Genomic DNA, 14,410 nt, shown 5'->3' with positions numbered 1-14,410 from the left:
TTAAAAACTCACCCAGTAACAAGTGGGAAAGAGATTGGAAGGAGAGTCCGAAGGCAGAGACACTACCGGAGAAGAGTCTGGAAGCAGCGGTGGGATGCCACGTAGGAGTTGCTTAAGAAGGAATGCAGGGGAGGCTGGGGCTGAGACACCGTTCTGGCCACCAGTGCAAGTGGGGTCACATTCCCAGAAGTCAGTGTAAAACTGCACATTGGCACACGGCCTGCCCCAGGTTGGAGCAGACTGACTTGACACTGATTTCTTCTGAGGCCCAAGAGCAGCCAGCAGTGTGCTCACGTGGTCAGGTTTTTGTTTTCAAAATTGGCAACAGCAAAGCATCTGTACTGCTTCTTTTCTTTTCTTTTCTTTTCTTTCTTTCTTTTTTTTTTTTTTTTTTTGTCTGTAAAGGATTGAACCACTGAGCCGAATCACCATGTTTTGTTTTGTTTTTTTGAGACAGGGTCTGACTAGGTTGCTTAGTACCTCGGTAAGTTGCTGAGGCTGGCCTTGAGCTAAAGATTCTACAGCCTCAGCCTCCTGAGTCACTGGGATTATAGGCACGTGCCATTGCACTCAGGTTTTTGTTGTTGTTCTAATTAGTTGTCTATGATAGTAGGATGGATTCGACTTATTGTACACAAGTGGAGCACAATGTCTCATTCCTCTGGCAGTACATGGTGCAGATCCCTAGTGTGATCATACATGAATATACGTAATAATGTCTGTCTCATTCTACCATCCTTCCCTTCCCCACAGCCCCACCCCTCCCCTCACTCTGCTCTACAAACCAAAGTTCCTGCATTCTTCCCTGTCCCCCTGACCCACTATGGAGCAACATCTGCTTATCAGAGAAAACATCCAGCTTTTGGTTTTTTGAGATTGGCTTATTTCACCTAGCATGATATTCTCCAACTCCATCCATTTACTTGCAAATGCCATAATTTCATTCTTCTTTAAGGCTGAGTAATATTCCATTGAGTATATGGACCACATTTTTCTTTATCCATTCAACGGTTGAAGGGCATCTGGGTTGGTTCCATAGTTTAGCTTTTGTGAATTGATCTGCTATAAACATTGATGTGACTGCATCACTGTGATATGCTATTTTAAGTCCTTTGGGTATAAACTGAGGAGTGGGATAGCTGGGTCAAATGGTGGATCCATTCCAAGTTTTCTGAGGAATCTCCATACTGCTTTCCATAGTGGTTGCACCAATTGGCAGTCCCACCAGCAGTGTTTGAGTGTGTCTTTTCCCCACATCCTCACTAACATTTATTGTAGCCCATATTCTGGATGACTGCCATTCTGACTGGAGTGAGATGAAATCTTAGAGTGGTTTTGATTTGCATTTCTCTAATTGCTAGAGATGACGGACATTTTTTTCATATGTTTATTGATTGATTCTATTTCTTCTGTGAAGTATCTGTTCAGTTCCTTGGTCCATTTATTGATCAGGTTATTTGTGGGGTGTTTTTTTTTTTTGGAGTTAAGTTTTTTGAGTTCTTTATATATCCTTGGAGATTAGTGCTCTGTCTGATATCTGTGTGGTAAACGTTTTTTTAACATTCTGTAGTCTCTCTCATCACATTATTGATTGTTTCCTAAAAGAAGATGCTTTTTAGTTGGAATCCATCCCATTTTTTTTAATTTTACTTCTTATGCTCTAGGACTCCTTGTTTGGAAAGTCAGGTCCTAAGCCAACATGATGAAGATTTAGGCCTGCTTGTTTCTTCTATTAGGCTCAGGGTCTCTGTTCTAGTGTCTAAGTCTTTGATCCACTTTGAATTGATTTTTGTGCAGGGTGAGAGACAGAGGTTGAATTTCATTGTGGCACATACGGAGTTCCAGTTTTCCCAGCACCACTTGTTGAATAGGCTGTCTTTTCTCCAGTGTATGTTTTGGCACCTTTGTCTAGTATGAGATGACCATTTATGTGGGTTTGTCCCTGTGTCTTCTATTTGTACCATGGGTCTACATGTCTACTTGGTATGAATACCATGCTGTCTTTGTCACTATTGCTTTGTAGTTCAAGATCTGGTATTGTGATGCCTCCTGCTTCACTCTTCTTGCTGAGGATTGCTTTGGCTATTCTGGGTCTCTTATTTTTCCAAATGAATTTCGTGGTTGCCTTTTTCTAGTTCTATGAAGAATGTCTTTGGGGTTTTCATAGGAATTGCATTAAATCTGCATAACAGTTTGGGTAGTATGGCCTTTTCACTGTATTAATTCTGCCTATCCAAGAGCATGGGAGATCTTCCCATCTTCTGAGGTCTTCTTCAATTTATTTCTTTAGTGTTCTATAGTTTTCATTGTAAAGGTCTTCCACCTGTTTTTTTTTTTAATTTACATTTATTTGTAGTTGGACACAAGACTTTTATGTTATTTATTTATCTTTATGTGGTGCTGAGGATCGAACCCAGGGCCTCACTGTGCTAGACCAGCTCCACCCCTGAGCCCAGCCCCAGCCCCCTTCTTCATTTCAGTAGTGTCTGTTGTGATGCTTCCTTTTTCATTATGAATTCTAGTAATTTGAGTTTTCTCTCTCCTTTTGGTTAGAGTGGCTAACGGTTTATCAATTTTATTTTTTTTTTCAAAAAACCAGCTTTTGTCATTTTTTTTCAATTTTTTCTTTTGTTTCAATTTCATTGACTGATTTGAGCCCTGATTTTCATCATTTCCTGTCTTCCTCTACTTTTGGTGTTGATTCGTTCTTCTTTTTCTAGGACTTTGAGATGCAATGTCAGTTGGTTTGTTTACTTTTTAGTCTTTTAATGAATGAGCTCAATGCAATGAAATTTTCTATAGCCTACATAGTGCCCCAGAGATTTTGGTATGTTATATCAGAGTTCTCATTTACCTCTAAGAGTCTTTTTATCTCTTCCCTGATGTCCTCTGTTTTCCATGCATCATTCAATAGCTTATTGTTTAGTCTTCAGGTGTTGGAGTAGCTTCTATTTTTAATTTTATAATTGATTTCTACTCTCATTTCCTTATGGTCTGATAGAATGCAGGGTAAGACCTCTATTTATTTATTTATTTTTGTATTTGCTAAGACTTGTTTTGTGGCATAACAAATGGTCTATTAAGGATCCATGTGCTGCTGAGAAAATTGTTGATGGATGAAATATTCTGCATATATCTGTTAAGTCTAAATTATTGGTTGTATTATTGAGTTCTATGGTTTCTTTAGTTTTTATTTGGAAGATCTATCCTGTGATGAGAGAAGTGTGTTAAAGGCACCCAGTACTATTGTGCTGTGGTCCATCCGATTCTTGGAATTGAGAAGGGTTTGTTTGATCTACATGGAAGCTCCATTTGGGGGGACATAGATATTCATGATTGTCATGTCTTGTTGATGTGTCATTCCCTTAAGCAGTATGAAATGCCCCTCTTTATCCCTTCTGACTGATTTTGGTTTGAAGTCTACTTCATCTGATATGAGGATGGAAACCCCTGCTTGTTTATGTGGTGTGTGTGAGTGATAGGTTTTTCCCTACCCTTTCACCTTCAGTCTGTGGATGTCTTTTCGTATACATGCATCTCTTGAAGCACCATATGGTTAGGTCTTTTTTTAAAAATCCAATCTTCCAGTCTATGTCTTTTGATTGATGAGTTTAGGCCATTAACATTCAGGTTTATTATTGAAGTATGGTTTGTATTCCTGGTCATTTTTTTTTATTTTTTAATTTTTTTTTAAGAACAGAGATTCTTTTTTTAAGAGAGAGAGAGAGAGAGAGAGAGAGAGAGAGAGAGAATTTTTTAATATATATTTTTTTAGTTTTCGGCAGACACAACACCTTTGTTTGTATGTGGTGCTGAGGATCGAACCCGGGGCCGCACGCATGCCAGGCGAGCGCGCTACCGCTTGAGCCACATCCCCAGCCCTGTTTTATTTATTTATTTATTTTTAATTTGACTTGGTCACTTCATTGATTGGCTTTTCCTTTAGTGTTGTTCCTCCCTGTGCTGGTTTTCATTGTTGTTTTTCATTTCCTTCTCATGGAATATTTTGCTGAGGATGTTCTGTAGTGCAGGCTTTCTCATTGTAAATTCTTTTAACTTTTGTTTATCATGGAAGGTTTTTATTTCATCATCAAATTTGTAGCTTAATTTTACTGGATAGAAGATTCTTGGTTGGCATCCATTTTCTTTCAGAGCTGGGGATATGTTGTTGCAGGGTCTCCTAGCTTTGAGGGTCTGGGTTGAAAAATCTGCTGAGATATGAATTGGTTTCCCCCATATGTAATCTGAAACTTTTCTCTTGTGGCTTTTAAAATTCTATCCTTATTCTGTATGCTAGGCATTTCATTATAATGTGCCTTGGTGTGGATCTGTTGTAATTTTGTACATTTGGGGTCCTGTAAGCTCTTGTGTTTGATTATCCATGTTTGGGAAATTTTCTAATATTATTTCATTGAAGATATTGTGCATTCCTTTGGTTTATATCTCAGTGCCTCCTCTATCTCAATAATTCTTAGATTTTGTCTTTTTATGTTATCCCATAATTCTTGGAAATTCTGTTTCTTACCATCTTCATTGTATGGTCAACTTTATTTTAAGATTGTATGTTTTGCTGATGGATTTGTGGCTCCTTGGTAGAGCACTTGCCTAGCATGTGTAACACACTAGATTCGATTCTCAGCACCACATGTAAATAAATGAATAAAACAAAGGTCCATTAACAACCAAAAAAATACATAAAAATAATTTTTTAAAAAGATTATATATTTTGTCTTCATTGCCTGAGGTTTTGTCTTCCAAGTGATCTCGTCTGTTGGTGGTTCTTTTTATTGAATTTTTTATTTGGTTTATTGTTTCCTCATTTCAAGGATTTTTATATGTGTGTTTTTTTTCAGAATCTCTTTTTCTTGAAGTAATTTTTTTGCTACCTGCATTTACTCTCTTATCCCTTTTTAGAGTGATCAATTGTTGCCTGTATTTGCTCTCTTATACCATTCTGGGCTTTGATGATCATTTCAATTTTGTACATTGTGAACGCCTTCTCTGACATTTCATCTATGTGCTGTCAATGGATTCTATTATTGCAGCATCTTGGTTTGTTTGGGGCACTTTCTTCCCTTGTTTTTTATGTTGTCAATGTGTCATTGTGGATCTGAGGTATTAGAATTTTTACCCTATAATTTTGTAGTGTCTCTGCAGGTTACCAATACCTCGCCTTTAAGTGGGAGATCAATATTTACAGCACCCAGTGCAAACAATGTGAAGCCTTAAATCAAATATCTCCTATTTAGACAAGTATAGTTTTGTAGCAATAAACAGAAATGTGTTCAATTAATATCTATGATAAAATAGTAGGTTTGCATAAGGTCTCCAATTTCTAATGGTGGACAAAGAGAGAGAGCAGGGTGTGGGGATGTGGGGTTTATGAAGTAAGAGGTGAGAACATGGAGGTATGAAGTCATAGGAAGAGTGAAAGAGGAATCAAGAGAAACAGGCATCAGGGATACCTCTGGTGTAACTAAGCCTGCAGGGACCTTGGTGATAGTCTTCCAGGTCCTGGCTGTTGTCTCTATATGGAAGTGGGCTAGGAAAGCCGCATGTTGGTAGATTGGGGTCATATCACTGTCCTCCGGGCATGCATGATTACTCTCCTCAACTGCTTTTTGACTAAGACTTCTGCCCCCTTCAGCCCTAGGTTCCTCTGTCTTTCTTCTTCTCATGCCAGGTGACCTTGGAGGGACTGCAGCTATTTTTGGAACCTAGATAGAAGGCAGTTGGAGAAGGAGCTTCCTTTCATTTGGACCCCAGTGCTGCTAATTCCATGGCTCCCTGCTCCTTCCTATGCAGTGGAGGGAAGCCAGCTGTTTTGACATGGGGATGGCTTCCAAGAGCATTGCTTCCACTCTGAGTACCAACATAAAGGGGCAGGGCCAGGGCTCTTGAGATGCAAACAGAAACTATGATCGCCAGTACCAAAAACCACAGCTGGGGGAGAAACAAGGTATGAAGTATGTGAAATCAGGAGACATCCACTTTGGACCACAAGGAGTCACCAAAACAACTAGAAAACTAGGTGAAGTACCTGAACCAACAGTTTCCAGATATCCAACAGTGGGCAGCATATTGCTTTGGTTGCTTAGAGAAGAGACAAATGAGGTGTGTCCTGTGAGTGCCTCATCTAGAGGCAAGACCACAGTGTGGGAGGGGACCCAAGCAGAGACTCTGCTGGGATGGGGATGTCTTGAATTCTGACCTTCCAGAATGGATACTGGATACATGGAACATTCAATAGAGACCTCAAAAGGGCCACACTTTACAGGAGATCTTAATGAGCCCTAATGGAGAGGCCACTCACCCACCCAGCAAAGCTTAAAATCAGACCTCAGACAACCAATGGATCTACAAGCAACTTAAGCCTGCCAGGAAACTCTTGAACAAGGGCATCATCTCCACATCCAGCTTTTGGTCAGAAACCACGAGGCATGCAAAGCTGTCCCCCATACCTGCAAGTGGGAAACTTCGTCAAGGAGCATCAAGGCAGAAAGGCTGTCCCCAGTCCCCGGGACCCCTCTGCCAGACCCCCGAGTGCTTGGCAGGGGTCAGGCTCTGGAACAAGGCCTCCCGAAAGCCACAGCCCAGCACTGAACAGGGAGAGGCAGCTGAGGAGCGAGGACATGTTATTTGCCTCCAGTTGCAGAAACTCCTTCCTTGTTAGCCAGAGCATTCAGGTAGCTCAGAAGAGCAGCACTCTGCAGAGGTGAAGGAGTGCTGTGCCAGGTTGAAAGTGCACTCCCCAGTCCTGACTGCCAGTTGCTGTAAAGAGACTTCACTTATCACCTGGCATAGTGTGGGTGCTCAGTACCTTGCCACTTTATGATGATTGTATTGGGGGTGGGGATGTGGCTCGGTGGTACAGCGCTTACCGAGCATGCCCTGGGTTCGATCTCCAGCACCAAAACCAAGTTATGATTATTGTATTTGTGGGGAATTCTTTCATTCCTCAGACCTATGAACTCTCACAAGTGGAGGATTTGTTTGTCACCCACATCCAGTTAAAACAGAAGTCCTCACTGGTCAAGTACCTACTCACCCAGCACAGCTTGTTGATGCTCATTCTCTTGAGAGCTCCCAAATCATGTTAAGTGTCAGGCCCGAGAGGATGTGGGTCTACCTCATGTGGGGTGTGGACTCTGACTCAAACCCTGGCCTCCTCTCTCTACCCTGCTATGACCACACAGTCCAGGGACTGCAGGGCCCAGGCCCACATGTGTCTGAATGATTTCCACAGTCCCTGTCTTGTGTCGGACAAGGTACCCTGGAGACCAGTAAGAGTAGAGAAGCATGCCACCTGCCACAGGGCTGTCCCTTGGCAGTCCTCACGCTCCCATCATGAAAGCACATGCCAAGTGCCTTGGGGAAGCCAGAGTTAGCACAAGACAGGGCTTTTGCCTACCAGGACTGCATGGCTGTTTGCTACTGTCTCTCACCTGCTTTCTTCTATAACCAGGCTATGTGGCATCCATCATGGGCAGAAGGAGGCCTCTGCCCAGGATCCGTGCACGGGACCAGCAGCTCCGGGCACAAGCAGAACGACAGGCAGTGAACTTCATGGTGCAAGGTACTGGAGCCCAGCCGGCTGCTGCCCACCTCTCCTGTGCCCTGTCTCAGCACCCCTGTCCCTTGGGCATGTGGCGGCTGCAGAGCCAGGCAGCACCCTCCAGACTACCATGGTGCACTGCTCCTGGAAACCCTCCTGAGGAACCTCATAGCCCTACCTGGTGGTCTGGCAGTACTGTCACAGGGTCATCTTTATAATTAGGATTCTTCCCTCCAGCTCCACTGTCCCCCATACCTGCAAGTGGGAAACCCAGTCGAGGAGCATCAAGGCAGAAAGGCTGTCCCCAGTCCCCGGGACCCCTCTGCCAGACCCCCGAGTGCCTGGCAAGGGTCAGGCTCTGGAACAAGGCCTCCCGAAAGCCACACCCCCGTGCTGAACAGGGAGAAGGAGCTGAGGAGTGAGGACATGTTATTTGCCTCCAGTTGCAGAAACACTTTCCTCTTTAGCCAGAGCATTCAGGTAGCTAGAAGAGCAGCACCCTGCAGAGGTGACGGAGTGCTGTGCCACTGGGGTCCACACTGGCTGCCCGCATTCCTCAGGGCCCTGAAACAGAACTCTTTGTGTCCACAGGCTCTGCTGCAGACCTCTGTAAGATGGCCATGATCCGCATCTTCTCTGCAGTAGCCACTTCCCCCACCCTGACGGCCAGGTCAGTGAAGACAGTCAGGCCACATGCTAGCCAGCCTTTCCCAGGGTTTGGACGGGAAGTGGCTGTTCTAGGCAAGACCCCCATGCCTGCTCCACCTGTGGGACCTCCATTCTGGCTGCCCAGCCACCACAGAGCAAAGGACCCCTTGACCCGAGCCCTCAAGACTCATAGCCTGGCCTCTAGTGGCTGGGGCCCAGCAGCATCAAGCAGAAGTGCCCTCCTCAGTCCCTACTCAGGGCCTGAAGGGAGGCACAACCTGAAGGCCCCATCTGCAGCTGCCCCTTCCCACATCCCGTCAGGTCACAGTCCCACAGCAGACCATGGGGATGCTATGCTTGCCCAGAACCCATGCTCAGGTGCACCTCAATGGCAGGTCTATTACAGTCACCCCAGCCACGACTCTCTCAGGTCTGTCTCTGCCCTGAGTTTTGAAGTGGCAAGAGGATAAGGAACTGTCACCCCAGCTGCCTCCCACTGGCAACTGAAGCCTGAACATGGCTACAGGTGACCACCCAGACATCCCCTCTCTTTGTGGAAAATGGATTCCCCTCAAGAATCCCTGAACCCCTTCAGATGACTAAGCCACATCATCCCCTCAGAGGGGTGGTGGTGTCAGATCCCAGAAGGGATTCACTTTACATGCCCACCCTAAAGACCTAGGCTATCCACTCTGGTCATGTGGGGTGGCCTCTGCAGGCCAAAGTGCGACTGTGGCTGCCCAGGTGGGTCATGCCTCCTCTGCTGGTCTCAGACAGGCTGTCCAGATGCAGATGCAGCAGCCCTACCTTCTCTCAAAGGCAGCGCTCTCCCCTGACCCCGTGCATGGGAGGTCTGAGCCTGTGTTCCTCTGCTCCTCATCCACCCTGAGCCACACATTCTGCTGACTCCTGTGCCCCAGTTTCCAGTTAGAAACGCAGCAGTGTCTCCATCCCATGCTGTGAGGGTGATGTGTGAGTGACTGACAACCACACCTATTCTTAGGTCCTGCCAGACCAGCAGCTCAGATCTCACCATGTGATTTCAAAAAGTGTGAAACTTTCTGCCAAATCTGGAAAGATTCACAAGCACCTCTTCTGAGGTTTCTGCCAGTTTGAAAAGTAAGCCCCAGGGAGCCAAAGACCCTGGCAGACTCTTGGTCCCTACTGTGTACTTCCAGTATGACTCCTGGAAAGGCAGAGTCCATGCTCTGACCAGAGGCTGCATGAAAAAATGCAGGTGCACCTCGCTGAGGGTGCCCTGCAGAGTGTGCACCCAGTACTCGCATGGCCCAGCCCAGTGTGAGTCTGCAGATGCTCAACCATGAGGACGTGTGCTCGGCCCTCAGGAACGTGGCACAGCCACAGCAGCTCAGACTCCCCAACTTGACTTTTTCTCCCATAATGAGAATCCAGGACACAGTGGTTGCTGATTGTTTCAGAAGCTCAGGACAGCAGGACTAAAGGTCCTCTGGCTACTGGTTTCTTTCCTCTTGGTGCCACAATGGAGGTAGCTGCTCTGACCACCACAACACTTTCCAGGCCAGAGGAGAAAGTGATAACCAAAAGAGCTGAGGCAGCCCTTTCAGGGCCTTCCTAGAAGTTCTTGGCACACTGCATCTAAGGGAGAGCTTGGGAAGACAGCTCCATATCCACCCACCCAACAGCAGAGAGAGGAGAACAGAATGAGGCGGCCACCACAGTCTCTGCTGCAGAGTGCTGATAGAGTCCTCCTGCCCAGATCTTAGAGAGTTGCTCCTCCTCCCAGCCAGCATTCACCACCACATGCCCTTGACTGCTGCCCAGCAGGGCTTCATACAGCTCCCCTGTGCAGCCCCAACTTTCCAGTACCACATGGGGGTGCAGCGCAGGCAGCAGGGGAGGCAGGATGGGAAGGGATCACTGTCATTCAGGGTTCACACCAGGAGGAAGCTGAGGCTGTAAAGGGCAGAACACTGGGGCCCCATGTGCCTCCCATCATTCCCGGGGGGCTTCAGGCCCTCACTGATTGTCCTGAGTCACCTCCACCATTGCCCCTTCCTTGAGTGGGCAGGTCCAGACACCACTGTCCATCCACAGGAGGGCGTTGCACTGAGTCTGTGTGCCACAGCCCTGGGCTGTGAGGATCATGTCCCAGAGGATTCTGAAGCTGTCTGCGGAGGAGCATAAGCCAACCAGTGCTGCCCTCCAAAGAGCATGTGGGGTTACAGAAGTTGGTGCAGTTTTTGAACCAACATGGAGCTGTAGGAGCCAGCTGCTTGGACAGGACCACTCCACCCCTTGCCCTGTGCACTCATGCTCCTGTCCCTTCTCTCCACTTGAATCTGTAAAACCTGCCAGAGACCACTGCCCAGCAGTTCATCACCCCCAACCCCTGCCAGGCCTGTCCTGGCTTCCTGTCCATACTGATGCAGGGAGGGCTGAGGAGGTTTGGGCTGAAGCTGCCCTGGAGCGTGGCCTGTGGTGGAGAGTGCAGCCCTGCTGAGGCTGCTGGGAAGGGCCACCCCGTCCTGCACAGCTGGAGGGCTCAGGGTCCATCAGTCAGGCTGTGGAGCTGAGAGGCACCCAGGCTGTCCAGGAGTCTCGACACAGGCGCTGTCACCAGGCAAGTGCATGTGCAGTCCTGGCCAGGCCACCCCAGATGCCCCCTGTCATTGTAATGGGGGGACTTGGAAAGATTTTTAAATTTTGCACGTTGAATTTTGATGTATTTTGTTGGGTATTTATTTGTTTGACTTCAGAAACAAAATTTTAAAAGATTGCCCCATCCCATTGCTGAGGGTCTTCACTGCTCACAGCAGGCCCCATACCTGACCTTTTAACCCACGACAGGGCCTCCACCCCCAGCCCAAAGAAGACTTTCTCCATCTGGGCCAGTCCTCAGCCAGGGGCTGGACAGCTCAGCAGGGTCACTTCTATGGAGCCTTCTCCCTCTCTTCCAGCACCTTCTCCCAGCTCCTGGAAGCTGTTCTGGTGACTGTAAAGTGACCCCAGGCAACAGTGCCCAGGGTGGGTCCTCTCCACTTTGCCACAGGGCAACCTCTTTGGGGGCATATAGTGCCAGACAACCTTCCCTGAATCCTGGAGAATGAGCCCATGTCCCCACAAGGCAGTGTCTAAGCTACCCAGGTAATTGTTGCCCCCTTCCAGGTTGGTTGCCCAAATTCACGATGAGCTGCTGTTTGAAGTGGAAGACACACAGGTCCCCGAGTTCACAGGTAAACCTGGGAGAGCAAGACATGCTTCCTCTCACACAGTTAAAGAGACCTGCCATTCTCTTGAAACCTGTCCTCTGTCTGACCTTCCATGGACCCTTTCCCTAGCAGGAAGGGGCCCAGCTTGGTGTGGCACCCTGTAAAAGCCCAGGTGGGCATCCAGTGCTGTAGTGGAGCTTCCAGAGCATTCCACAGACACCAAGGCTGGGCCTCCAAGGCTGCCTGGCGGGGACGGTCTGGATGGCTGGTGGCCCAGGCCCTGAGGCTAGTCACAATGCCAGCACCACAAAGCTGCCCTCACAGGTGTGGTGGTCACTTAAGACTTCACCCAAGAGCAGCAGAGATCATGGTCTGTGCCCAGGCTGCTCTGGCTGGGCAGAGTGACCAGCTGGTGCCTCTTCTCAGCCCCAGAGCCATGGCCAAAGCTGGAGTCAGGAGCACGGCACCTGGCCAGCCTGATTGGGGAGGGTGGAGGTCAGTGCAGAGCAGTGTTTTGGGCTGGAGGGCAGGACTGAGGGGCTTCATGCTATATCCTGGGCCATGAACCAGCCACAGCAGCCATGTGGGGATCAAGGCCCCTAGACCAGCCAGTTGGGGTGACCCTGTGGATGCAGGAAACAATTAGGGAGTTGGGGAGGGGTGCTAGGCGGGACTCAGCCTGAGCTTCCTGTCTGTGACTCTGGAGCCCCTGAGGTGAGGAGCTTGGCCAGGGCTCGCCTGAGCAGGCTCAAATGGCTCTGCATTCCTATTCTAGCTCTTGTCAGGGGAACCATGGAGTCCTTGCAACAGATTCAGGACCTGGAGCTGCAACTGCAGGTGAGAAGGGCACACCCCTGCCCAGCCTCCCCACTGTGTCCCTCACTGTCAAGAATCAGCCCAGAGTGGAAGTGGGAGTGGCAGACTGCTACCATGGCACAGGAAGGCAAGGACAGAGGACCGGCCCCTTGCCCTGCATGCCAGGACTGCTGCCAAGAAGCCCCCTTCCCTGCTGGGTGGTTGGCTGTTGCCTGGTGAGAAGCCAGGATGAGGGTCAGCTGCTCCCCCCAGCCTGGGACTCTCCACCACCCCTGTGTCCAAACCTCTTGCCTGAGGCTCACACTTACTGGGGGTGTAAGTGCTGGGGCCCCCACCTACCCCAGGCATGTCCCTAGAATATGCCCAAACCTAGTATCAGCCTGCTTCTGCTTGGGCACCACTTGGAGGCAATTCTGGGTCCTCACCAGGAAAAGACTGTAGTGCAGGCTCCCCAAGAGTGATGGGGACAATTGAAGGAGGAGTAATGAGGACACGGGGGCAGGGTCCCAAGTCTGCAGAGTTCCCAAGTAAGGTCAGAGACACATTCCTGTCACTAGTGAGGATCCAGCCCAGTGGAACGGGCTGTAGAGGGCCTTACCAGACCTCCTCCCAGAGCAGCCTCTGCTCTGCTGGCAGGCAGCTCCCTGGGGGACCCTCCTGGGAAACCTCCCCCTCCCATAGGATGTGCCACTGCACTTTCAGAGCTCAGGGACTCACCAAGGCCTCCCCTCTCCCCACTCTTCAGAGGAGAGGGCACCCAGAAGCAGCCCAGGTACTTTGCCCAGCCGGAAGGGAACTTATGCCCTCTAGTAGATCCACAGAAGCCTGTGTCTGGGCAGGCAGAGGAGTGGGGCTATCAGATGATGGAAGCCGGGAAATCCCCACCCTGGCTTCCAGAAGGAGCCCTTCTAGAGCACCAAGCTGTGGGGGACCACTGGGGCTACAGCTGGTAGCTATGGTAGGGCCTTGGGCAAGAGAGTCCACACAGAATCAGGGCCACCCATGAAGAGTCTGCTGCCCCCCTGGCTCCTACCCAACTGGGTGATTTCTGGGGGTGATGGGCACAGATTGCCCCAGGACACACCTCGCCCACCCTAGGGCACCTTGCCTGGAGGCCCTCCCTACAGGCTGGGCCGCATGCTGCACCAAGGACTTAGGGGACATCTCTGTCAAAGCCAAGGCGTCACCATGGGCAGGGGGCTGTGTGTGGTATGGACCTGTTACTGGGAAGACGAGTGTGCATGTGCACAGGTATGTACGTGTGTGCACAGCTGGGTGCTGCCATGGCTGTGTCCGGTTGTGTCCCAGGATGTGTGGACCCCTCCATTCTGCTTATGGACCTGGGAGGCGTCTAGCTAGCCCAGGCCCAGAGCTCACTTCTGATTGCCACCCACAGGTGCCCCTAAAGGTGAGCCTGAGCGCCGGCCGTTCCTGGGGACACCTGGTTCCACTGCAGGAGGCCCTGGACTCTTAGCTCAGCCTGAGTCACACCGAGTCTCCCAGCAACAGTCTGGCTGCCCAGGTCGCTGGGCACCTCCTCGGCCTGTGCATTTTTCCCCTTCATTTTGTCTGTAGCCCCGGGCAACAGGAGGAGGAGGGAACTGGTCTCCACCAGCCCATTGTGTGGCCTTTCCCAAGGTCACCAGCGAGTACTTTGAGCTCCTGGATGAATACAGGCCCATTAACCCTTTGGGGCTGGGATGGCTGGGATGTCCCCTGGAGTAAACACTTTGTGTGAAGCTTATCTTCCTGGTCTGAGTGAGTTCTTCCCATAGCTAGGAAAGGCCATGTCCACAGCCAGAGGCAGGGCTGAGGCCCCAAACTGGGGCGGCCTGGACACAGCCCAACCCTGTTGGTTGTCCACTCAGGCCCTGTGGTGCCTGCTCCAGATGCAGGCTGCAGGCCAGTGGGCACTAGCACAAGGAGACAGCCTGTGGGGACAGCACCTGAGGCTCTGGACAGAAGGCCCGGCTTCCACCCACACCTCTGGGCCCACAGCCGGCAGTGCAGCTGATGTCCCCAGAGTGTTACCTGAGCCCTGGCAGAGATGGGGGCAGCCCCTGACCCTGGTTTTGCCCTCCTGGGAAGGAATGTGCAGGGTCAGATTCCTCTTGACTCCCATGCCAGGACAGGGAGCTGGGCATGGCAGGGCCAGGGAAGAGGAGAGGAGGAAACCCCATGAAAAGTTGCCTCAGAGATC

At 49.5% G+C, this 14,410-nt stretch overlaps 1 protein-coding gene across 1 annotated transcript in view; it reads left to right on the top strand.

The window, feature by feature from the left end:
* LOC308654584 (HAUS augmin-like complex subunit 3) overlaps window positions 1-13,919 on the top strand; it is a 194,827-nt gene extending 180,908 nt beyond the window's left edge. Inside the window, exons 22-26 of the mRNA XM_081304195.1 lie at window positions 7,466-7,576; window positions 8,147-8,225; window positions 11,351-11,418; window positions 12,170-12,231; window positions 13,607-13,919. Coding sequence (XP_081160321.1) covers window positions 7,466-7,576; window positions 8,147-8,225; window positions 11,351-11,418; window positions 12,170-12,231; window positions 13,607-13,684 — 398 coding nt within the window. The 3' untranslated portion in view covers window positions 13,685-13,919. The remainder of the gene's footprint in view (window positions 1-7,465; window positions 7,577-8,146; window positions 8,226-11,350; window positions 11,419-12,169; window positions 12,232-13,606) is intronic.
* Window positions 13,920-14,410: the final 491 nt, after the last annotated feature.

Source organism: Spermophilus citellus (assembly GCF_964194105.1).
Source record: "Spermophilus citellus genome assembly, chromosome: 8".
Lineage (NCBI taxonomy): Eukaryota > Metazoa > Chordata > Mammalia > Rodentia > Sciuridae > Spermophilus > Spermophilus citellus.
Note: the sequence above shows the minus strand (reverse complement) of the source record. Positions and strands in the feature narration are given on the sequence as shown.